Source organism: Mesocricetus auratus, unplaced genomic scaffold (genome assembly GCF_017639785.1).
Source record: "Mesocricetus auratus isolate SY011 unplaced genomic scaffold, BCM_Maur_2.0 Super-Scaffold_100020, whole genome shotgun sequence".
In the NCBI taxonomy this organism is placed as follows: Eukaryota; Metazoa; Chordata; class Mammalia; order Rodentia; family Cricetidae; genus Mesocricetus; species Mesocricetus auratus.
Genome location: NW_024429201.1, coordinates 17379856 through 17404498, shown reverse-complemented (window position 1 = coordinate 17404498; position 24643 = coordinate 17379856). Strand labels below are relative to the sequence as shown.

Here is a 24643-nt window from a genome sequence, read left to right as displayed (position 1 = left end):
GGTGTCTTCACGTTTCCTGTGACTTTTAGTATGTGTTCAATTTTACTTTTTTTTTTCCCTTGTCACAAACACACGTAACTCTATCTATTTCAATTGGCAAAGAACAGGGGTTTCCTTAACACCCTGGTAAGTTTGGTAGAGATACAGAAAGCAGAAAGGGCTCTCACTCTTCCCTTTTCTGCCAGTCAGCTTCTAATGACCCAGTTGGTGGAAGTATAGGGCGCACACGGGAACATGGAGACATGTTGCTCTGCGTGTGCCTGCCTGAGCTCAAGAGACACAGGAACTGAAGTTGAGACATTTGCTTGGGTGAGCTTCAAGTGAAATCACTCTTTTCTCTAAGAAACGTCTATTGTAGAAATTCCCTAAATTGCCTATGCCTGAAGCTACTTCCCACTTCAAAGGGTTACTTTGTACGGGTCAGATGGGCATTCCCGTGCAAGCAAACTTCTGAAGGAGCCTTGTGCAGAAAAAGAGCAACTCTTTCATTTAAATATTCAACTTCAGGTAAACAATATGAAGTAGAAAATGACAAAAACAAAAAGGAAGAGAGAATACTATAAATGAATGAAGGATTTGAAAAATTCTAGAAGTTGGCAGGAGAAGACAGCTTCCTGGGATGAGTTTACTACTTGTCCCTGAGTGGAAAAAGGAAGGAGGAAGACATATAAAGCCACCATTTGGCAGAATAAGTCAGTGTGTCCTCCCAAGGAATGGTGTGCTGGAGCTGGCTGGTGCTAGCTCAGGAGATCAAATGTTCTCAGTTTGTCCCAACTCCACATTCAATGACATCATGTGAGCATGAGGTCAACCACAGTGCAGACATTTACATCACAGACGAGGCTACTACTCCAACCTGGTGATTTTCCTCTGTAGAGAGTACAGTTACCATCACCGAATAAACACCCAGTGTCACGATGTTACCTGAGGGGCATATGGCATGAAAAAGAAGGCAGGCGAAGAAAGCCAGCAAAGCAGGTGGGCGGGGAAAGGTGGGCGGGGAAAGGGGGACAGAGAAGGGGTAAGAGGACAGCAGCAGACCATCTGTCAAGCGACACCCACTTAGAATGTTTTCAGCTGACCCAAATGAGTGAGATGTGACCAACTGCAAGGCTAAGGAACACGACAGAGATATAGGGTCCGACGAATGCCAAGAACTTGTTTCTGAAATTCCTGCAGAAGCCAGAGGCTCAAGTGTGTGAAAAGGGCTGAGAGCTTATACTTACACCTTGACTCAGGAGCCACACAGCTAAGGCGTGCCCTAACTTAAGGGGGTAAAGGAAACCCTGCATGATTTGAGGACTCCTGTGAAACTTACAGTGTTGTGTGGATGGGCTGGGTGGGTCATCAGAAACCGAAAGGTGAGCCTTATCCTCCCTTACAGTCCCATGACACTCACCACAATCAAGAAGCTGTCGTAATTCTGCAGGGTTGCTGGAGCAATGTGTTCTGTATAGAGTCGAACATTCCAGTCCTAGGACACAAAACAGACCGTGTATGCAAAACACAGCTCTCTGGAGGAACCAGTGAGCCTGCTGCCAGAGGACATTCCAATTTCCATCCGGTATCTAGTCTAGATGTGTACTAAATATTCTTGGAAGCCAACCCCAACAATTAATTTTATCTGGTATGTCAATAATTTTTGGCAAACTCAGTGGGCCATTAAAAAGTAGGTTAATCATATCTATTACATTATGAAGAATTGAATAGCTCCTACATGGTAATTACATGTTAGTAAAGAGCAGTGGTTCTCAACCTGTAGGTTGTGACCCCTTTGGGCAATGAATGACCCTCTCACAGGGGTCGCCTAAGACCATCAGAAAACATAGATATTTACTTATGATTCATACCAGTAGCAAATTGACAGTTATGAAGTAGCAATGGAAATGATTTTATGATTGGGAGATCACCGCAATGTGTATTCAAGGGTCACAGCATTAGGAAGGTTGAGAACCACTGCTCTAGAGTTAAAGTTATCAGCCAGGATTCCTTCCCTGGTACAGAGACACACACAGACCATGTGGTTAACATAGCCTCTGTTGACAGCAGTTAGTAAGACATTCACATAATGAATGGCCTAGAGATACACATAACAGCCATGAAATGAAGGTGTAAAACACTAACTCCCTCTAGCACTCTGGTTACCTTTCTTCTCGATGGCTTCCACAAGCTTGATAAGGAGAGGTGGGGCAACATCAGGAGGGGCAAACTGCTCAGCCAGATCGGGAAGGGTCAAAGCTGAAAAAAAGAAAATTCCCAGTATTAGACTTCATGTGAGGCAGTCAAGTGCATTTGACCACAATAAAAAATATTTAAATACAAGTAATTCAACTACTGCCATCCATAGCAAACTCAGAATGGAGTTAAGGAGATGTCTACACTACACTGTTGGGGCCTCAGAGACATACCTGTTGTTTTTCTCCAGAACACTCTCCAAATGCCCACCAAGAATCGCAGAATGTCCTGACAACAGGCCTTTGATGGTCTCTCCTCTGGGGTACCATTCCTAGGGCAGACTGTCCTGCCTCAGGGTACCTCAGAGTCCAGGATGGATCTAGGTAGAGGGGCTCCAGGCTAGAATGGAGAGCTTAGATGTGCAGGGAGAATGGAGAGATACTTAAGGGTACAGCTCTCTTCATCCCCGTGTCCTGGGCACATTGACAACTATGAGTGCAATCTGAGGAGCTCAGAAAATCTGAAATCAAGTCCAGCTTCTAGGTTATTGTGAAAGAACTGTTGCTCAGGTAGGTGAGACTAGATTAAAATCTTGTGAGATAGCATGGACTCATAGTAGTTGAGCATCTTATATACCCTTGCACTGAATTCTAACCATGCCCAGGCATCACTACGAGGCAGCACAAATGACCACTGGTCACCTAACAACAAACTAAGACCCTGTGTAACTGTTGTCAAAGTGTGTGTATGTGTAGGAAATGAGACACTTAAAAGTTTTTGGGGGGTTTATTTCATATTATATACAAGTGTTTTGCTGGCATATATGTATATGATGTGTATGTATGTGTATGTATGTGTATATGTATATGTACTACTCGTGTGCCTGGCACCTGTAGAGGAAAGACAGTCATACCAGATTCCCTGGAATTGGAGTCACAGATGTTTGTGAGCTACCACTGGACTATCTCTCTAGCCCCAAGGAATACCATACTTTGATAAACTGTGTCTTCATATGTTCTGAGTACATTTTACCAATTGTAATGATACAAAAACATCTAGTACAATGACAATCACAAATTATTTCCTCTAACATTATATTGATAACCATATTTCTCACTCAAAAAAGGAAAAAAAATGAAGTAAAAGTATTTTTCAAAACTATGCCAGGAGAGGGAGCTAAATATTTCACTTCAAATTTCTCAACCTCCAAAATATATGATTGTGAATCTTAACGGAAACATCTTCAGGAGCAACTTGCCTGTCAATAGTCCAGTAATTTCAGTTGTCTATCATTTATAATTTGCATCTTATCTACAACAGTTCATATACTAAATTAAATGGCCATAGTTAGGTTTTAGTGTTATAATTTTTTTGTGGGTTTTTTTTGTTTGTTTGGTTGGTTGGTTTGGTTTTTCAAGACAGGGTTTCTCTGTAGCTTTGGAGGCTGTCCTGGAACTAGCTCTTGTAGACCAGGATAGTCTCTGAACTCACAGAGACCCGCCTGTCTCTGCCTCCCGAGTGCTGGTATTAAAGGCATGTACCACCACCGCCTGGTGCATTGATATAATTATTATAAGATGTATATGATATTAAAAATTCTAATTAAACCCATTGTAAATACCAATAGTCAACATATACTAGTAACAGATCTATAATATAAAAGCAGTGTTATTAAATACTGACCTTAAAGGACAAAGTATAACTAGGAAGTCAAACTCCAAAGCCCATTGGCCTAAGACCCCTGCAGATTCCAACATGCCCTGTATAGATGGACCCATGGGGTTTGCCACTAACTATACTGACCATAACTGCCACCTAGAATGAAAGAAGAGCTAAATTCTAGAAGAAAACCCCATCACAACACTGTCCAGTGACATTTTCTGTGCTGAGGGAAACATTTGTACAGGCTTGCTCTATAATAAAATGACTACTGAGAACTTAAAGTGCAGCCACTGCAAAATCCAGCAGTTGATTTTTTTTTACATATTTAATTAAGAGATGTGGCCTGAAGTAGCTAAATACAGGTTGTGAGTATAGTATTTAAGATTGCAATCTAAGAACCCAAATTCTGTCAATGACATGAAAAGTTCCCGAGTCACTTTATGCTACACAAACCCCAGAATGAAGACATCTTTGTCCAAGATAAGGCATCCACGGTTGTACTCAACAACCTGCAAAACTCACGATCTGGCTTCCCATGGGACTCTGCCTTATGACAATATCATTCTCACAGCTTTTTGACACGTTAAATGTAGTGCAGATACATCATTAGGTTTATAGACAGCTACTGTGTTGTGCAGAAGGCTCATGGGATGGAAGACTACATTCCAGGAACTAAAATGCCTAAGAATAGGGGTAGTACTCTGTTTTGAGTTAGCAGTAAGTTTGATTTTGTAGGTGATTTCTATGAAAAAACCCAGGGATGAGATCAGTCAATTTTAGATGTTAACATGTGAAATGTTTTTGAAAATCACTTACAATACAAATGATTTATTCAAGGTTTATAATAATTTTAATTAAAATCACTGTAAAAAATTTTTTAAAAGCTGTTATGGAAGTGTATCCTTCATGGGCAGGAAGATCACAAGTCAAAAGATAGCCCATGTTACCCAGCAAGACACTGGCTAGAAGACAAGCGCGCATGCACGCGCGTGCATGCACACACACACACACACACACACACACACACACACACACAGCAGCAGCAGCAAAGGGCACACTATTTCATTTCCTTTGATAAACTATAAACCACTTCCCTTGGCTCTCATGTTTCAGCTTGTAACAGTGTCCTCTCCCACAAATACCTTCCCTTCTACACTGAACAGAATGAAGGTCATCCTGACCATGTACATATGTACTAGAAGGGAAACTGAAGGTAGAGAAATGGTGTAAAAAAAAATGCTATCAATCAGGACTCACTACAGCATTTTCCTGCTAAGGAACCTCAGCACAATCCCAAATTCTAAAGCCCACGGCTAAGTAGTAAGTACCCAAGTATGAATACCCACACTGCACTCATGTAACTAACTCGTCAAATCCTCTCCCGCCTCACTCATACATAATACAAGCTCCTGGCACCGAGATCAAATTTGCTTAATAAAGTTTATCTCTTTCCAAAATCTTATCAACACAATCACTTCGGCAGGCAAATATGATAACTAAATTAAATGATAATTAAAAATTTCTTGTAAATGTAATTGAAATATGCACCCAACAGTTCCATCCCTGTCTCTACTTCAGCTGAGAAAAAAGAAAAACGTCAAACTGTCTTGTTTTCCTTTGTCTTTCCTGAATTTCCTTGGCAAAGATCTTTTTTGTTTGTCTTTGGTTATCCTGAGCTACAAAGTATCTTTTGTTTCATTCATACTGACAATTTCTGAGACCCCTCTGTGATAGCCACCAAACGTCTGCGAGAACACCGGCCTTTTCAAACCACTGTCCACATGTGTAGGAAGCATGAATTCTCCGGTTTGTGCTGTGTCCAGCTGAAGTTTTTAAGACGGAAGAGGTTTTATTGAGCAAAGGCGTGAATCACAACAGCTGATGGAGCTTTTGCAATAGGAACTCTAAAGGCATCATTTGCAAGGTGGGACAATAAAAACAACAACTACTCTAGGATTTTCTATTCCTTAGTATAAGTTCTCTCACTCAGTATGCTTCCTCCCTGTAATATTTAGACAGGTAATACAGTAGGTTCCTGTCACCTGCTTTAGACAATGAGATTATCACTAGAATTCTAAACAGTATTCTGAAACAAGTATTACTTTCCTCAACAATCCTAAACCCAACTATTCTCCAATTCCATTAAATACACTAGGCCTATATTTCTTTCATTAGATTTCATCATAAGAGATTCCAGCGGGAAACAGTAATTACTGGGGATGACTAAACCTGGTGAATTGTTGATTAGCTCATGATGAAACATCGAATCATAGTCTGATAAAACATAATGGTACCAAAGGTTAGTTTTTTTAAAAAATTACAAAACATACAGGTTGGGGTTATCAAGCAAAACACAAATTAGCAGCACAAACTTCTAAATTTTACAATAAATTCCATCTGATGTAATTTTCCAGATATTTCTGACCTGGAAAGGAATGCACTTTGCTTTGGAAGTTCGCCATTATGAACTGTCTTAGTTCTGCAGAGCCACGTTCATTCGGAAGCATCTGGAAGCATCTGTAGGTTTCCTGACACATCCAAGCCCAGTGTCTCACTTAGCCAAATCATCTTTCATTGGAAGAAGACAACATTAAGCAAGGAAAAAGAAACAAAGCAAAAACAGCCTAAAGGTCTGAGAGTGAGAGGCTAAACCATGTATAATTAATTTCTAAGCAAAGGCAGCCTTGGCCGGCCTTCCCTCCATACTCACAAGAACTCCAATGAACCAGGGAGCCCTAGGTCATAGAAGAAATTACTCATGCTGCAATGGAGGATGCATCTTTCTGCAGGCCCTGGTGACAACCAATCACACGTAACAGAAGAGAAGCTCTCTCCGAACTGAAGCCCTTCCCAAACTACCAACTCGGGCAAGCCTCAACACTCCTGGGCACCAGGCATGTGTGGGAGATGGGAGCACTCTGTGCTCTTAGTGGTGCCAACACCACTGCTAAGTGCAAGATGAAACCGACACACAGCTGCACCTTTTGGAGGCATTCTCCATTTAAAAGAAAGAAAAGAAAAAGTTAGTGCCTGGCAGGACAGAGTGGAAAGTTTAAGCAGAAACATCAAAACGGCAGAGGCTGCCCCAGCCAAGTATTTCATTCCTAATGGAAGCAGCTTGGAAGTGTGTAAAAAAACGGCTCGTTACCACTCAAAATGTAACTGGAAATACACAGGAAAGAAAGGATATATGCAAATGGGGACCAATATTAAATCAAGATGTTAAACTGTCTAATGACTTGATGCATCCATGCTTTATTCCTGTCCAAAAAAAATATATAAGTAAATAAATAAAACTTCTCTTGTGACTTCAAAAGAAAAAAAAATAGTGGACATGAATCAAAGCAAGCCCGATTCTTTTCTTAAACAAATTCTATAAGCACGTTCATACTGTCTACCTATAACAGCTAATACCCTGGGCTTCAAACTTGTTGAGTTCTGTGGGCCTCAAACCACATCAAAAGCTGGTGTGCTCTTTGGGCAAAACAGTTAACACTAAAAAACAAAAACAAAGTTTAAAAAAATGAAAAAAAGAAAGAAACTGTGTTTGTTAATTTTAGTACACACTGGTTTCATCATTAGTTCTGGCTTAATTAAAAGCACAAAGAACTCGGTTTCTATCCTTGTGGCATTACTTACTGACAGTACTCTTGAACAAAATAATTAACTTGAACCTGAGTATTTTCATCTGTAAAATGGGAGTAATTATATGAGTTAGTAAGCATTAGTGAACAACATATCCTCAGTGGACACAGTACCCAGGATGTAGAGAGTACAATCCTTATTCAAGAAAGTTTTTTTTTAAACTATGATTAATCGATTTAAAAGGTCTTGCTTTTAACGTGTATAAATATTTGTCTGCAAGTCTGTATATGTACCACTTGTGGACCTAGTACCCAAGGAGGCCAGAAGAGGGCGTTGGATCCCTTGGAACTGGAGTTACTGATGGTTGTGAGCTGCCATGTGGGTGCCAGGAACTGAACCCAGGTCCTCTGCAAGAGCAGCCAATGTTCTTAACTACTGAATCTCTCCAGCCCCATTAATAGATTTTTTAGAGATTCATTCACTATGACAAAATGTAAGACTATAGCCATCTGTAATATTAAGATAGTTTTCTTCTTAATATTTCTGAAAGGAGGGGAGCTTGAAGTATGTGTGACAGGGTAGACATTAACACTGCCTCGTGCTCTATAAATAATGCTCAGTACCTTTTTAGACATCAAGTCAAACATTAGATGATGTTTAATTTCTCATACTTTCTCCCAATAAGGACCACAATCCTAATCCGTTTAAGTTGTTTGACTTCAGTTCTTTGAATGTGGAGGGGAAACTAAGTTGAAATGATTGTGTAATAAATTATACTAATCTTCCAGAAACACGATGGGCTTTTTCTTTGGAGGAGAAGGAAGATAAAAGTACAGGCCATGAAAAATGGGAATCGATATGAAATAAATCTTCAGGCATGGCCACACTGTTTTTAGAGGTAACTACTAACATGGAATTTTTCACACTGCTCACAGATTTAAACTGAAGACTCCAAGTCCTTTGTAGATGCCCTATACCCTTAGTTCTTCAGATCTCCAAGTTCATCTCCCCGCCTCTTCTGCTCAACAGTCAGAAGGCAAGGGGAGAATGGGAGACTCCACCCACTTGGTCTTCTTTCTACATAACAGACTGGCATCAGAAACAAACAGCATGCAAAGGTCTTAGGAAGCATATGCAGGCACACAGCTTTGCCTCGGGTGGCCTCTGCTAGAGACTTAAAGTGACTAGAACACTGAAGCACAAGGCTACACTTAATCTTTGACAGGCAGGCTAATTAACTGTGATCCTTATCACCTAAATTGGAATCTGATGTAGAGATGACAATTTACAGTGCACAGCAAATTAAAATGCTGAGCAGGAGGCAAATAGGGAAGAAAGCACTGTGCGCGCGCGTACACACACACACACACACACACACACACACCCTACCCAGAGGCCATGGCAACTCAGAGGTAAGTGATTTCTAAGTTAACTGGTCTTGGGTCTGTTTGCTTAGAAAGACTTCATCTGAAGCATGACTCAGACGCCCCATAAGGAAAGAATGGGGAGGTGGGGATGGGGAGAGGAAAAAAAAAATCACATTTCATGCACATGGTGAGCACCAGCTAGGAGCCATGTCTCCACACTCTTTTACCCACATGCTCTTATTTATTTTTCACAGCAGCTCAAAGATATCTCATCTTTATTATTCTTGATTTAAAGGCAAGGAAACAGATGTAGAAAAATTTAAGTCACTTAGTCAATGTCATAAACTCATAAGTAGTGCACATGCGTTCGGCTTGGGCCTATTTTCTCTTCATCAGTCTCTGGCTAGGGAAAGAAACCTATGATGTTTCCCACAGTGGTAACTGCAGTAAGGGTGTCCTGTAACATATAAGACATGGGACACTCAATCCCATAAGGCCATGGCCATAATATTCACTGGTGGGGTCAAGTAAAGCTACCTTGACAGCAGTATGAGTTTATGTAAATGCTCCCCCAAGTTAGGCAGTAAATGCATTCTCCTCCACTTTCGCTCTGTTTTGATGTCCAGATAGTCAACATTCTGCACAGGGAAGCAACGGGAGCCTCTGGGGGTGGGGGCAATAGAGAAGAACTACATGGGGGTGAGCTGGCCGCAATGCCCAGGCCTCTCCCACATAAATTTGACAATAAATTTCATAGTCAAACCTATGAGGCAGATTACAAAGGCTACAGTGAGGCCCAATCATAAGATGTAACTTGAGAAGCCCTAAAGGCAATTAGAGGAAATGGGTGGCACAGAAAGTTATCACAGTGACACCAGAAAGATGTTTGATTCAGGCTGGCAGCCACTGACCAAGCAGAAGCAGATGCTGGCTGGCCTAGGCAGGACAGAGCTTAAGAAGGAAGAAGCTGCCAAAGAGGTAACGTGGTCCAGTTGAACAGTACTGAGAGTTTTAAGAAAGCCTGAATGGAAATCAGAGGCAAAAAGGAACCACCAAATCCCATCCTAGGAACCCCAGGGGGCCAGAACTTTTCTCTGACATTCAAAAATATACTGAAAGCTTGAAGGGATTCATCAGTGAATGCCTGGCTCTCTTCCACCTAGGCCCTACAAGTAGTATTTTGCCATAAATGTTATAAATATTTTTGATGCATCTCAAGGTAAGAGTCACAAATTAGTTGCCATGAACTATACTATGGTCCCCATAATTCATAGGTTGAAGCCCTTTGAGGTACCAGTACTCACCCCTCAAAGTAAAGACACTCAGAGACAGCCTCTGGAAGGTTGTGAGTTTAGGTGAGGTCATGGGGCAGGTACTTCAGGATGAGAGTAGTGCTCTCACTGTTTCCAGGGGGAATGCATGGAAGGAGGCCACATACAAACTGAAAAGGGGCTCACTGGGTCTTCATCCAGTTACCAGAACTTACAAAAGTTCTATGCTAATCTGGGCTCATGTATCAGCAACCATACGTAAAAAAATCCTAGTCTAGTAAAAGTCAGTAATAAATTACAAACTCTTCAAGCACTGAGTAAACACCTCCATGTGTCAGAATGTTCCTGGCAGTGATTTACGGAGTGCTGTCCATGCCTTTACATGCATATCAGTAATTCTGAAGTATGTGTGGCGGACGCCTGGGATTCTGCACTTCCCACAAGCTTGCAAGTTAGATCCACGCTATAAGATCTCAGATCACCCTTTCAAGGAGTAAGAATTGAAGACGAGTGTTCCAACAGTAGAGAGAAAACCATGCTAAGAGCTAGACTCTCGGCCCCTGATACTGATAACTCTTGCCTACATGCACTTGCTTCAGAGGGTCGTTTTGCAGTGGACCTCAGTGACAAAGCACTTGTGTTGGACAGGCAGCCTTGACTGTGTGTGGTTTAGATCTGATGTCTACCTAACTCGTTATCAACAGATATTAGGAGCAGGGAGTCTTGATGTTTGGGGCACATGTGAGGCAGGATGATGTCACAACTTGACTGAGGTCCCAAGGTAAGTAAATTCCAGTCACGGGCAAGGCTCCTTAGCTTTGGCTTGTGGTTTGGAGAGGAGGCCGAGACAAGTGGGGGCATTGGAGAAGCAGTGGAAGCCAATCACTACTACTACCAATGGCTTCCAAGTATAGTTAGGCTAGGAATCTGCTTAGTGCTTTCTCCCTTAGGACCTGAAGAGCCTTTGGGAGGTCCTATAATTGTCCCATTTTATAGACGAGGAAATTAAGACTTAAAAAATGAGGTGACTGGCCCGAAGTCGGCACAACAGTCAGTGGTGGCAAACTGGTTTGAATGAATCCAGCTGGCTTTCTTGGGAGGCCCACTTTGAGCACTCTGCAGGTTACACAGCCAAGAGCAGAGGCTGCAAAGAGCTTTGCAGGAGACTGGTGTCAATGATCCTGGCAGCATTTACAAGCCTTGGTGACAAGAAGCGTGTTTGTTCAAACTGGGCTTGGGTTGGTAGGCCAGCTCTCACCATTGCCCCTGCTTTATCAGGTTTGAGATGTTGCCAGCCCACTCAGCCAGGCTAAATATTTTCAGGACAGCATTTATTAAATATTTTTCTCATAAGGCTAAACTAAGCACATTCTTCCTCAAGAATGTCATTGGGTTTATTTGACTAAAAATAATCGGCCAACTTATCATGTTTGGCAAAATATGAAGGACTCTTTGTGAATCACCAGGTGGCGGGAAGGTCCAGTAAAGAATACAGTGACCCAGGGACTGAATAGATGGCTCAGTGGTTAAGAGCACTGGCTGCTTTTCCAGAATCACCAGTACCCGCATGCCAGTTCACAATGGCTATAACTCTAGTCCCGGCAGATCCAATGTCTACTTCTGGCCTCTGAAGGCAGTATTTGCATGTGGTACACAGACATTCACACAGGCCAAACACCCAACATGTAAAATAAGCAATAAAAACAAGCAAAACAATATAGTGACTAGAATATCAGAAGGGGAAGAACAAGAGAAAGATGGATTGCGTGTGGAATGGTCAAGAAGGATGAAAGACTCAAGAATATCTCCTATAAAATGGGACAAATACATGAGAAAATAAAGTTTGTAAGTCAGACTTCTTCATTAATGAAATCTTTTTTAAAAAAATCACAGGCAGAAAACTATGCTATCTCCATATAATAAGGGCAAATGATCTGGAGATAAAAGTAAACACAGTCTTAAGGACATGAAGAGTCAGGGTTTGGAAGAAGTCAGGCAATTTGCCTTTACCACCTCTGTTACAGGCAATTAATTCTGGTGGGCTAATATATTTTCCTATTCAAAAGATGCCATGTTCAACAGATAAATGAACAAGCATCCATCCACTTCTTCATTAAAGGAGTGAGGTAACGCAGCTTGGTTATGATTTTAAGGATATTGAGTCCGTTGAAGCTGAAGACGGAATGTATCAATCAATACACTCTCTTAAAAACATTTCCATTTGGAATTAGCACTAAGCTACTGGGGAGTTATTTTTGTCTGGCTAATCTTCTTTTATTTTATTTTATTTTTCTTAACTGCAATACCAGGAAGCACTGCAGATAGAATTGTAGCAAAATATTAAGTATATATTGATTACATCTGACCTTGCTCCACCAAAGATTCTCAGAATAAGCTAACAAACAGGGAGGTGACATTTGAAGAGTGTTGTAACAGCTGCTTGAAAGTCTATGGGGTTGAAGTGTTCAAGTCAATATAAAAGAGCTAACTGCCCGGAGAAAAGAAGCAAAAGGAGCCAGGCTCTGGGTAGGAGGTAACCAGTCAAGGCTTTTTAATCAACACCTTAGCTCTTAGTGGAAATACACGGTGTCCTGCAGACAGGACACAGCTGAAACTCCCTGGCTGCGACTGGCAATGGTAGGAAAATGTTGATTTTCTATAAATGGAAATACCTGGGATGTTGTTAATGAAAAAGCACCCGGGAGTGACTCAGTCTGGTGGAGGGTGGGGAGGGGGCACTGCTTTCACTGTGGGTGCTCTATTCTGCCATTAGCCTCTCAGAGAGGCCCCTTCCTATGCTCCCCTCCCCCCAACCGCGCTCTCCCCCACAGCCACCAGTTCTCTGTTGGGCCGAACAGGAAGTGATAGGGCCTGCGCGATGGGAAGGAGTTTTGTACATTTTGTTCTATCAGATTAGCCTCGGTAACTTTATGAATTATGAGCTGTCAACTCCTTTTTCAACTGCTATAGAATAGGCTTCTTAGAAATTGTAGCTATAAATAAAACAACAGATGTTTTCAATTGGCTCCAAGAGCACTTCAGCAACTTTGTTTCAGAGGAGAAGTTAAAGGAAATCACCCCACGACTGCATTAGGGCTCCACCTGTTGGCTGCTTTTGTACTAACAGCCTTCTAAAGACATACTTTTTCATTCACAAAGTATTGTTTGAGGCCACTTACAAACTGTTAAACTCTAGTAAATAAACCAGGAAGGGGTTAAAAAACAAAACAGCTATGCTCTTTCTTTTACTTCTATTTATTTATTATTTGTTTGATTGTTTATGTATGCTTGGATCCTTTCTAGCCACAACTGTCACTATATGGGGGGAGGGAAATCATCCAAAAAGACAAGAGGTAAAGGATGTGTTTGAAGTTTTCCTGGTTTCTCCGAGGGAAGGCGTGGCAAGGGAGAGTCAGGTACCTTTGGACTAAACATTCAGTATCTCTAATCACACTCATGCAGCTGAGTGAAATGATCAAGGATTAATAAGATCAGCCGTATCAAACTGCTTCTAGTTCTTAAACTCTATGGTTTGGAGAGGAAACATAGCTAAATACAAAATTATTAAATTTACATGTTTCATGCACATGCATCACTTTTAAAAGTAGCTGTGTTCTCAGCTGCTGTGCTACTGCAACTCTGGCAACAATGTGAGGTGCCCATAGCTGGTGTCAGCATCCCGCACCCGCACAGGTTACTGCAAATGTGTGTGCACGCACCGCACTAGAAAGCGGGAGAGGGGTAGCAATCACCCACACATCATCTGTCACAATACTCTGTCATTCTGAACCCAGGGTCCTGGGCTTAAAGGGGTGTTTGCAAATTAGGTATAAGTTTTCACTTGCCAGAACAAGTTCTATACAAAGAGACTGAAGAATTCTGGTGCTTTCCCAACATGGACCTCATGGAAGATAACAGGCCAGTGCCTAAGTCGTGACTGCTACAAACCAGACTGTGACAGCAGCGGAGCTTTTATGCATGCTGCCTTGTGGGGATAGAGGAAGGTGGCGCTGAAAGCCATCAAGTGAGAGAAGCATGGGGGCAGTCTCTGACCTGGAAATCACACGACATACACACTCCGAGTATTCCCTGTAGCCATGACAGCAGCCTGGAAAAGTCCATCAGTCTCACCTGGCGCGTGGGACAGAGACTGAGTGTTTGGTACAGCGGAGGACACAGCTCCGAGAGCACTTCTCTTTCCATACTACCTTTGATTTCTTTCTCTTGTCCTCACCCTCCTATGTGTCTTAGTTATGTATCAAAGCAATCCCTTCGATGGCTTCGGATTTCTGATCAATGCATGAACAGCACTGGGCTCTAAGAGAAAGAGAGTAGGGGAGGGCAAATCTGCCTGTGAACTAGTCAGTGACAGGCCAGGTAGAGGTGGGTGACTCTGAGGAATCCGCCCTGCCTGCCAGGCCCTATGGCCTTCTAAATGTATTCATTCCCCAGAGGGAATATGCTGTTCAGGTATTTCATTCTTCAGAAAAAAATAATACATTCTTTAAAATGTGGTCATGGAAAATAATGTCAAACCACACAAGATAAGAAAGAGTACACTAAGCCCAGAGCATCTGAACTGTGGGTACAAAGTTGACAATAGTCACAACTAACGCTGGTGATGCCTTTAGCATGTGCTATGTTCTGCACTTCCGGGCTTGGGCGGTTCCTCCTGAAATTCCCAAATACAACCTTCTACCACACTGTGAGCAAAGCTGTATAGTCCCCATCTTTATGAGGAGGGGGAGACTGGTGACTCACTGAGTTTGTTCAGTTTCACACAACTGAACCCATCAGAGCCAACGTTCAATTCAAGGGACTTCCCACGTACTAAGTACCTTCAAACACGGACAGCCTAGAGCCAGAGGCAAAGTTAGAAATGGTTCTGGGGTCAGAGAACAGACTCAGCAAGTGGGAACAGGAAAGTACACTGTTAACCGATGGCACACGACCACTCAAAATGGCTCAGACCTCCTGGGGAAGCATTTGGCTGAGCTGATCAGGAGTTGGGAGCACCCCCAGCATTTGACACAAGCAAAGAACCTGCTGGAATACTAAGTCAGCTGTCCCAGAGTTTGTCATGGTGTCCAGCATGAGGTCAGGACATCAGCAGAGCTGTAGTGAAACGGTGTGGTTAATAAAGTTGTTACATCTGGTGCCTCTCCATCTGCTCCTGGGTTCCCTTCAAATGAGCAGGAAGTTTGACTGTGTGCCTCCTGTTTCGAGACCATCGTCTGCTGACTGCAGATGACGGAAGGCTCAATTACCAGGGAAAGGCTGGCATCACTTAGCCATGAAGTCAGAAAGCCCACAGTCTGCTCAGGCTCACATCTGGACAATATGAGCTGCAATAATTTCATTTATAAAATTAGGGGTCATTAACATGTTCCATATTGGCTGAGAGACAAATGGATGCAAGTTACAACACAAAAGGGGTGGAGACAGAAATATCTACCAGTGGGAGACGCAGAGGCAGGCACCTTGGTGAGCTGTGTTTCTTCTTGATAAGATGTACGTTTTTATAGCATAGTTGCCACCAATTCTAGCGCGTTCAGGTTAACAACCTCATTCTTAAAAAGACATGGAACTATTTTTCAAGGGAGGTGGTTAACAATCTTAAGTCTAAGCTACACATTGTCTTCAAAAACAAAAACAAAACAGAAAGAAAAAGGAAAGGAAGAAATGGCAACAGAGAACAGCAGAGCTATGCAGCAACTCCTTATGCTGTACTGCTCTCCTCCTGCGTGAGATAGCTATGCTGGCCACCGCTGTCTCCTAAAACCTGGCCCTCTGCAAGAACAGGGCTTGTGAGGCTTCAACCCAGCTTATAGGAAACAATGAGTTTCACAACTCAAATATCTATTAATACTGTGGGCCCAGAAGACAGTTTCTTTTTAAACAGGTGAGTGGCTTTTGTTCTCTCTGAGTGCAACCTTTTGTGGGAGGTGGGGGGTGGGCAGCAGAAACCAGAGTCACAGACAATTCTCATTTTGGGTCGCATATTATAAATTAACAAAAGACACCGAGTCAAAAAAGAAAAGTGATTATTCAGGAAAAGCAACAAGAAAAGAACAAAAAGTTGTGCTTCCCACGAGGGAATCTCCCTTAGAAATGTCACTTCCTGGGTGACAGATGCTGCATACACTGAGTGCCTGAACAGGCACAACTAACACAGAACATCGAGTAGATATTACAAGCATGGAGTCTCCTTTAGAAATGACAGTTTAAATATAAAAAGCTATGCAGTAAATGGTTGGTTAGAAATGTTAACACTCTGCAAAAATCATCTAATGAAGGAAGAATATACTTGTGCAGTATATGTATAAAAGCTGAAGCAGAACATAATATACTCAAAGTTCTTTACACCCTATACATGAAATATTCCAACTGACTGCCCTGACCGAATTAAGCCAAGAGGCCAGCCAGGCGTTGGTGGCACGCCTTTAATCCCAGCACTCGGGAGGCAGAGGCAGGCGGATCTCTGTGAGTTCAAGGCCAGCCTGGTCTACAAAGTGAGTTCCAGGACAGTCTCCAAAGCTACAGAGAAACCCTGTCTTGAAAAACCAAAAAAGCCAAGAGGCCAACATCATGGTTACTCTGTCAGCCATCTTTTTGTTAGACAGAAAGGGTGAAGTTTGAAGGAACTCCATGGTTCTGCTTGCCATCCACCCATCTTTACTTTCCTAACTTCCCAGTTCTGTTACTCGCTCCTCTAACTCAAGATGCTCGAGGGAGGTTAGTCCAGCTGTGGTGGTGATCTGCGCCTGCTCCCATCTTGAACCCAACTGCCCAGCATCCAGCTTTCCGTGGCACCTAGCATAGCAATGGCCAAGAAGCCTCCACAAAGTACTTCTCACCTCTCCCTCCAGTGGCCATACCCGAGAATGCTCTATACTGCAAGACAGGTCCCAAAATCGTGCAGGATCACCAAGCCACAAATATCCAAGCAAATGCACTGCCATTCAATAAGGCCAGGCTAGAACACAGGGCTTATGTTTGCTGAACAGCTGCCCTTCCTTTCCCATACCCTCTTCTTGCCAGTGTTTTCCTTCCTCCATATTCACTCATTCACTTCTCTCTTATATTCATTCATCCTCCCTCCCTGCCTTCCTCACATTGAGCATCCTTCCAGTCTATGAGAAAGCTCAAAATGCAGGCACTCTCTGGCCTTTGCTCACACAAAAGCTAGCGTCTTCAACTGACTAAAAGAAAAATGCATCATACCTATACAGGAAATATGAAATGGAAATGATCCAGGCCATGGTCAGTTTTCAGAGCATCAATCCAAATTCTCATTGCAAAGATGTGGGCAAAGTCTTCCTTGAAAATGACTGCTTACTGATAGGAATCATTGGAAAAATCTAAGGTTTCCACGCAACAAGGGATTTAGCATTAGAGATCAAGACCTGCAATCTGCACTTTGCCAGAATCAACTTTACTACCACAGAAGAACAAGAAGCAAGTCATTAGTATGATGTTGCATGTAAAACATCACAAAATGTCTTTTTAAATATATTGTGTTTAGAGACTCTTAAAACAACAACAAAAAACAACTAACTAAAGAGGCACACAGAGTGGGGTGGAGAAAACACTATGTTAACAAGCAACTTCAAACTGTTTTCATTAAGGAACAGGAAACATCTAGTTGGGAAATCAGTCGCTTTGAACTGGCCACTTGGAATCAACAGATACTTGTTTTTAAAGACTTCTGTGAGTCCTCCTCCACAAAGTCAGAGTCTCACTCCCTGAAAACAGGTGCTTCAGAGAAATAATAAAACTACCCCAAGGGCCCTGAGTTACTCAGTCTGCAAAACCCAGGCTCCACTGGTATTCAAAGCCCCCATCAGTCAGTAACCACTACTGCAAGTCGCAGAACTGGGAACTCAATGGAGCCAGGGAGTTCCCTCTAACTGCACCCTTTCTAATTTGCAAAGCCTAATACTCCAAAAGGTGATGCTCATTCTGGGTCTCCCAGTTAGACTCCCCTGCAAAGGCTGTGAATGGCTACAGGAAGCAGTGCTGTGGGAACAGACCCTTGCTGTCAGCTGACTCATGTCACTTTTGCCCTGACTTCCTCCCCTTAGATGAGGCACAGTGGGTCCTGAGTAAGCCTGGGATGCTGAGGGGATGCTGTGTAAACACTGAGGCTGAGAGGCTGAGATGAAGATGCAGCCAGCTTCAACACACGTAGCATTTCCCTCAACCCCATCACTAACCACAGCCGCATGTTCCCCTAGGATTACTTTTAGGGGCAGAGTTCTCGCGGTCCATAAGAGTCACAGAGCAACAGTCCACAAGTGATATTTGCTCCCTTGCCGAAGCAGACAACGAGGCTGCTCTGGAGGCTGACCCAGGTCATCGAATTAGTCCAATATTGGTGGTCACGTGGTCAAGAATGAACACCAACCAAGTCTTTGGGACGGTCCTGAACACATTGACTTCCTTCCTTCCCTTTCTTTTTTTACAAGTAAGTTTCCACATGTGTGGCATTAGAATATCTTTGACAACATATTCAGGATGACTGAAAGCATCCTCAAAAGCCAAGTACTGATGCCTCTCTGGTAATTTTAGACAATCAAACAGTGCTAAATTTCATCATCTATTTAGAAATCTCAGACGTTCTAAAAAGCTCTGTAGCAACCCAATGGCTAAAAGCATCCCAGGCCTTTCTAGGTCTATTCCTCTCAAAGGTTCTGTCCCCAGATATGCACCTCAGAGCCACATCGAATCCATCCCTGGAGTTAGGGCCCGACTGTGTCAACTGGGGACACAGGCAAGAGGGCCTTGGAGGTTACCCAGTGGAAAATTTAGGAATAAGATTTCAGAACTTCAGGGAAGTCTGATTTAAGATACTGTTTTGTTTGCCTAGCGGAAGAAAAAAGTAAAAGGCAACTGAGGTAATCTGCACCTCTGCATTCCATAAAATTTAAGACCTACAAAAAATATTGTGGGTCTAAAAAAATAGTAAAATTCCTCCAATGGTGGTATCTATTGAATTACAGTAATCTCTAAGTTACAACTGGAAATCAAGACACATCTTGGTTCATTCAGACCAACCCAAGACTAGCCATGATTTGCATATTAAACTGATATTTCTTTAGGCCTAGCCTTAAGGTCTTAACAGTATCAATTTTTAATTGAAAATTTCACTAAAATGAAGCCTTTGTTAAGTAGTCTTTACACTGAAAACACCCTGAAGATGTCCCCTTGGGGAAAGATCACAACACCTCAGCACTACATCACATCATCCCTCTTCCTATGATTTTATTTTTTTCTCTTAGGAAGGAAAGTGTAATAGGGATTGATAACCCCTCCAGCTAAAATCCATGATTCAAAATTCTTTTTTCAGTAAGACAAGGTTTCTCTGTGTAGCTTTGTAGATCAAGCTGGCCTCAAACTCAGAGATCCACCTGCCTCTGCCTCTGCCTCTGCCTCTGCCTCTGCCCCTGCCCCTGCCCCTGCCCCTGCCCCTGCCCCTGCCCCTGCCCCTGCCCCTGCCTCCTGAGTGTTGGGATTAAAGGTTTGCACCACCACTGACAGGCGCATTTTCTATTCTGATAGGAGATGACAGCAGAAGAGGAAGGGACCATACAAAGCAAGAAACACCTACAGAGTTCACGTAGGGGAAGAGTTACTGCTTTCTTGGTACTCTCGCCTGGCTGAGCTTTATTTCAGTAGCTGCACCAGATGAATGGGGACTTCCCAGGAGTCCCCCAGAAGTTTGCTCTGACACTGATTCATACTGATTCATCTTTCTTTCAGATGTGCAGATTCCTACTTATTGACCACACCGATGACCAACATGACTGAAAAGATGGCCCAGTCAATCAAATGTTTGCCGAATGAGCAACAGAACCTGAGTTTGCATCCCCAAAACCCACATTAAAAACCTGGAAGAACCTGCCTGTAATTCTGGCACATGGGACCTTAGAATCCATTGGCCAGCCAACCTAGCTAAATCAGTGAGCTCCAAAATAGAAAGAGATTTTCTGTCACAAAAAAATAGGGTGGTGGGGCTGAAGAGATGGCCCAGTGGTTGATAGCACTGACTGCTCTTGCAGAGGACCCAGGTTCAGTTCCCAGCACCCACCTGTAACTCCAGTTGCAGGGAATGGAACACCCTCTTCTGGCCTCCATGGGTACCAAGAATGCACATGGTGCATGTACCATACATTCAGGGAAACACTCATACACGTAAGTAAATACATATTTTTTAAGAGGTAGAAAGGGACTGAGGAAGACGCTAGGCACTGACCTCTGACCTCAACACACACAGAGACCCGCATGAATGTGAACACACACAAAACACAGACACACATCACACACAATAAAATCAAAACCAAATTATAAAAGTGCAAAACCAAACAGTATAACCCATGGGGGTGCAGATGCCACTTTCGTAGAATAGGCACAGATGGACTGAGGGGTTTTTCCATCAGCCACTCTTCCCATGCAGCGAATGTCCCACCTGTGGGGACATGTGAATATGACTCTGCTGAAGAAGGCAGGAAGCATGGGCTCCTGTTGCCTTAAAGAACTCCAGGAAGGCAAATGTGTGTACCACATCCCAATAGCTCTGCTCACAGTGGGCCTTGCAGATGCTCCTGAGACCCAGCTGCTCTTAATTGATAGCACATGCTGGGAGCACCTTGCCTAACTTAGCAAAATATCACTTTATTTTAAATAGGATTCTGAACATTTTTTATAAGCACTGGATCCATTTATTTTTCAAGTCAAATAAATAACCCCAAAATAAATTTAAACTGGTCTCTTTTAAAAACAGTCATATTTCACATTGAATGTGTTCCTGAGGCCAGAGGAAATGGGCTTTCCTTTCCCAAACTTTTTAGCCAAGTACTCACAAACCCCGTTTCTTCCCAAGAATATTTGCCTTTTTTTTGTTTTAATTTCTCAGAGCCCAGTGTTAAAAGGCTGGAACTTTTCACAAGGCAAAATAATTCCATTTGCTAGTTGGCTCCTTCTCTGAGTCCAGCTTGGATCCTATGGGACACATAAACCCTTCACTGAAATGCAGGCTAAGTGTCATGAACCATGCTAGGATATTGGTCAACCACAGCTCAAAGTACAGATTCAGAGAGAGATGTGAAGCTAGCTTAAAGCAAGTGTGGTGAGCAGACACACCATTGAGCATTAAATTTAAGCCAAAGTAACAGAAACATTCAAGGAGAAAATACACACTCTATGACTATCTGGGGGAGCAAGACAGGACCGGTAGCCTGTCTTGGCATAACAATGACTATGTTAGGAAGATGGGTTAAGGTAAATAGATCCATGTTTACCAGAAGTTCTGTAAGCATGACTTGGAGTCCAATTGTTTTGTCAAATACCATTTGCAGATCCTGGGAAGCTATCTCAGTGTCAGGGTGCTTGTCAAGCATGGGTGAGGTCATGGGTTCAATTCCTAGCTTTGAGGGAATGGAAGGATGCAAAATTGAACAGCAGAGGAAAAAAAATACAACATTGAGCAGCCTTTACCTTGGGGGAAAAAAGCAAGGTCTAGTTTTCAGCTGCTGTGCTGTGTAGCCAACTACCTACCACTGGATGGCAGTGGGGTTTTATTTAATGAAACTGCTCAGTGAGTATGGGTTATTCAAGTCTTTTTCTCCAACATGCCTGGCTCTTCTCTACAAAGAAAGGTTGGGGACCTCTGACCTAGAAATCACAAATCTCTGTCTGATTTTCAATAAGTTTCTATAAATTCTTATCAAAGTATGGAACTAAAGCAAACTAGAACTCTTGGGAGTTTGGAATTTCTAGGAGTTTGGAATTCAGGCAGCACACACATACATACACACACACACACACACACACACACACACACACACACACACACACACACACACACACTTCTGCAGTTTGCTGTTGCGATATTGTCATCCTTCCTGAGCCCAGGAAAGAAACTGAAACCACATTCTACCCCTAGTTTTTCTGGTGAACTTGATGGCTTCACCACACTTTTCAATGGTACACATTTCCCTCCTTTCCTTTGGGGGGTGGGGGTGGGGAGTCAGTAACCTCACCATTGACAAGCTTTGCTTTCAGTAAAGGACATTTGCCAACTTAAACAGCCTCTCCCAGGGCAACAGGATAATCAAAGACACATGGAGGCCCTTGCTGTCATCAGAGGCAAGCAAGCTCAACTCTGCCTGAAATTGAGCCTATAATTCGGCTGATCCTCCGGCTGGGAATGGTGTGGCCCAGAGGGTCTAGAACACAGCAGAGAAGGGACCCAGGAGCAAACTTTCTCATCTCTGCAAAGGAGACACGGGAGGCCAACTGCTCTAATACTTGGCAGATGAACACCTTAACATACAAAGCATTGAAATCGTCCGCACTCCAGGCTGATAAACACTTGGGCACTGTTAGCCAGGCTGGATCACAAGCTGCCAGAAGAACACATCCAAGTGGGTTAACTCCTGCCCAAAGTCAAGGTCCCACCAACTCCAAACCAGGGTCAAACTGGAGATTTCTATCTGGGGCTGCAGTCTTTGTCTTTCTCTCCACCTCTGTGTGCCTTGCTCTGTGCATCTAGATAGACTTCAAAACCGTGCAAAGCCTAAAAATGAGAAAGAATGAACAGGCTAGAAGACTTAGAAGAAAGAACACAACTTGTAATTCTAGTCCACAAAACTGTTTCCTACCCTCTGCTGCTGGGTCCAGGTCAGGGTCAGCGGCTGATTCATCCAGTCCACAGCAACTCAAGGCTGCCCCCACCCACAGGCAACTTGACCCATCAATGGCTTACAAGTACCCAGAGCCCTAAGGTTTTCTTGTTTTTGTCTTTTGTTTTTTGGTACTGGGATTAAACCCAGAGCTTCCTGCATGTTAGTACTCTACACTGTGCTGGCTAGTTTTATTTAGCCCATTTTGGGAAAAGGGACCTCAGTTAAGAAAATGACACCACAAGATTGGCTTGTGGTGCATTCTTTTTTTTTTTCCTTGTTTGCTTGATAATTGCTAGGAAAGGATACAGCTCACTGTGTGCAGTACCTCCCTTGAGTTGGTGGTCTTGGGAGCTATAAGAAATCAGGCTGATGCCAGATGGTGGTGGTGCACATCTTTAATCCCAGCATTTGGAAGGCAGAGGCAGGAAGATCTCGTGAGTCTGGTCTATAGAGCAAGTTCCAGGACAGGATCCAAAGCTACAGAGAAATCCTGTCTTGCAAAACAAAACAAGAAAAGAAAAGGAAAGAAAAGAAAAGAAAGAAGCAGGCTGAGCAGGCCATGGGAAGAAAGCCTATGAACTGCTTATAGGCAATTGCAGCCTCCAGGTTTCTGTTTTGAGTTCCTGTCCTGACTTCCATGGAATAAACCCTTTCCTCACCAATGTTACTTTTGGTCGTGATGTTTTATTACAGCAACAGAAATCCTAAAACAACTAAACTACCTTATGTCCACTTCCTTCCTTCATTTACTTTTCAATGGTGTCTCAAACTTGCTCTGTAGTCCAGGCAGGCCTTAAATTTGTGGCTCTCCTGCCTCAATCTCCCCAACAGTTGGGATTACAATGTGCCACAGCTCTGGCTCAGAGTCCCAAGCACAGCCTAAGAAGTGATAACTCAAAAGGTCATGGGCCATAAGGAATTAAAATGGCATACTCATTATCAAAATTGCTACTTAAGTATAACCAGATACCCTGAACAACCAATGGGTTTTCAAAACTGGTGCCTATAGTATTTGAACTAAAATGTGAGTGGACTTAGGTACAACAGGCTAACAGAGATATTTTGTAGATTTTTATTCAAAGTACAATGTCACTCATACACAATGACATTGCTATTTCTTCTATCACTTTACTTTCTTTCCTTCCTTTCTTTTGAAACAGGGTCTCAATTTGTTTCCCAGGATATCCTGGAACTCTTGACCCACTTCCTTGCTTTGGCTTCCTATGTGCTGAGCCTGAAAATTTGTACCATCATACCCAAGGTGAGAAATGATCTTATAGTCCAGGTTAGCCCTAAATTCATTATGGAGAGCAGGTTGGCCTCAAAATCCTCTTACTTCCATCTTCCAAGTGCTAGGAGTTCCACACTAGGATTTTTACTTTCACAGTAACAAAGGCAATGTTAGTCAACACAATCATATTGTCTATCTTATCAAATAAAGTTATCAGCAACAACAACAAATAGGTGTGGTCATAGAACCTGAAATCCCAGCATTCTGGAAGGACCAGCAGGAAGATCTCAAATCCAAGGCCAGGCTGTGCTACACAGCACAATCTTATCAAGACAGAAGAAAAAAGAAAAAAAAGAATGCCTATTGGGTGTCATCCTTGTTCAGATAGCCATGTTGATGAGACTTGATGGGTGTGGCTTCTAACATATTCAAGAGATACTGTCTCATATGGAAGGATCTCAACTATAGGTAACTAAAGAACGCTGAGTGAGAGAAACAGTCTTCTCCAGGGAAGAGCACTACAATTGGCTATCCACATCAAATGGCCAGCCCTGAAAACACACATACAAGTAACATTACACAGACTGAGCGTGTTGTATTTATGTATTCAGGAATTTATATACATATATGCGACAACAATTAAAGAAAAAGAAGACATGAGTTTTA

At 42.7% G+C, this 24643-nt stretch overlaps 1 protein-coding gene and 1 long non-coding RNA gene across 2 annotated transcripts in view; one reads left to right on the top strand and one right to left on the bottom strand.

Annotated features, from left to right (window-relative positions):
• Positions 1-24643, bottom strand: part of Pik3r1 (phosphoinositide-3-kinase regulatory subunit 1) — an 83752-nt gene that overhangs the window by 25593 nt on the left and 33516 nt on the right. Inside the window, exons 3-4 of the mRNA XM_005065596.4 lie at positions 2146-2238; positions 1400-1474 (exon numbers count right to left, since the gene is read on the bottom strand). Of these exons, the coding sequence (XP_005065653.1) occupies positions 1400-1474; positions 2146-2238 (168 nt within the window). The remainder of the gene's footprint in view (positions 1-1399; positions 1475-2145; positions 2239-24643) is intronic.
• LOC121133181 lies at positions 4985-7153 on the top strand. The gene is made up of 2 exons (XR_005869956.1): positions 4985-5761; positions 6252-7153. It is a non-coding gene; the product is annotated as an uncharacterized LOC121133181 (long non-coding RNA).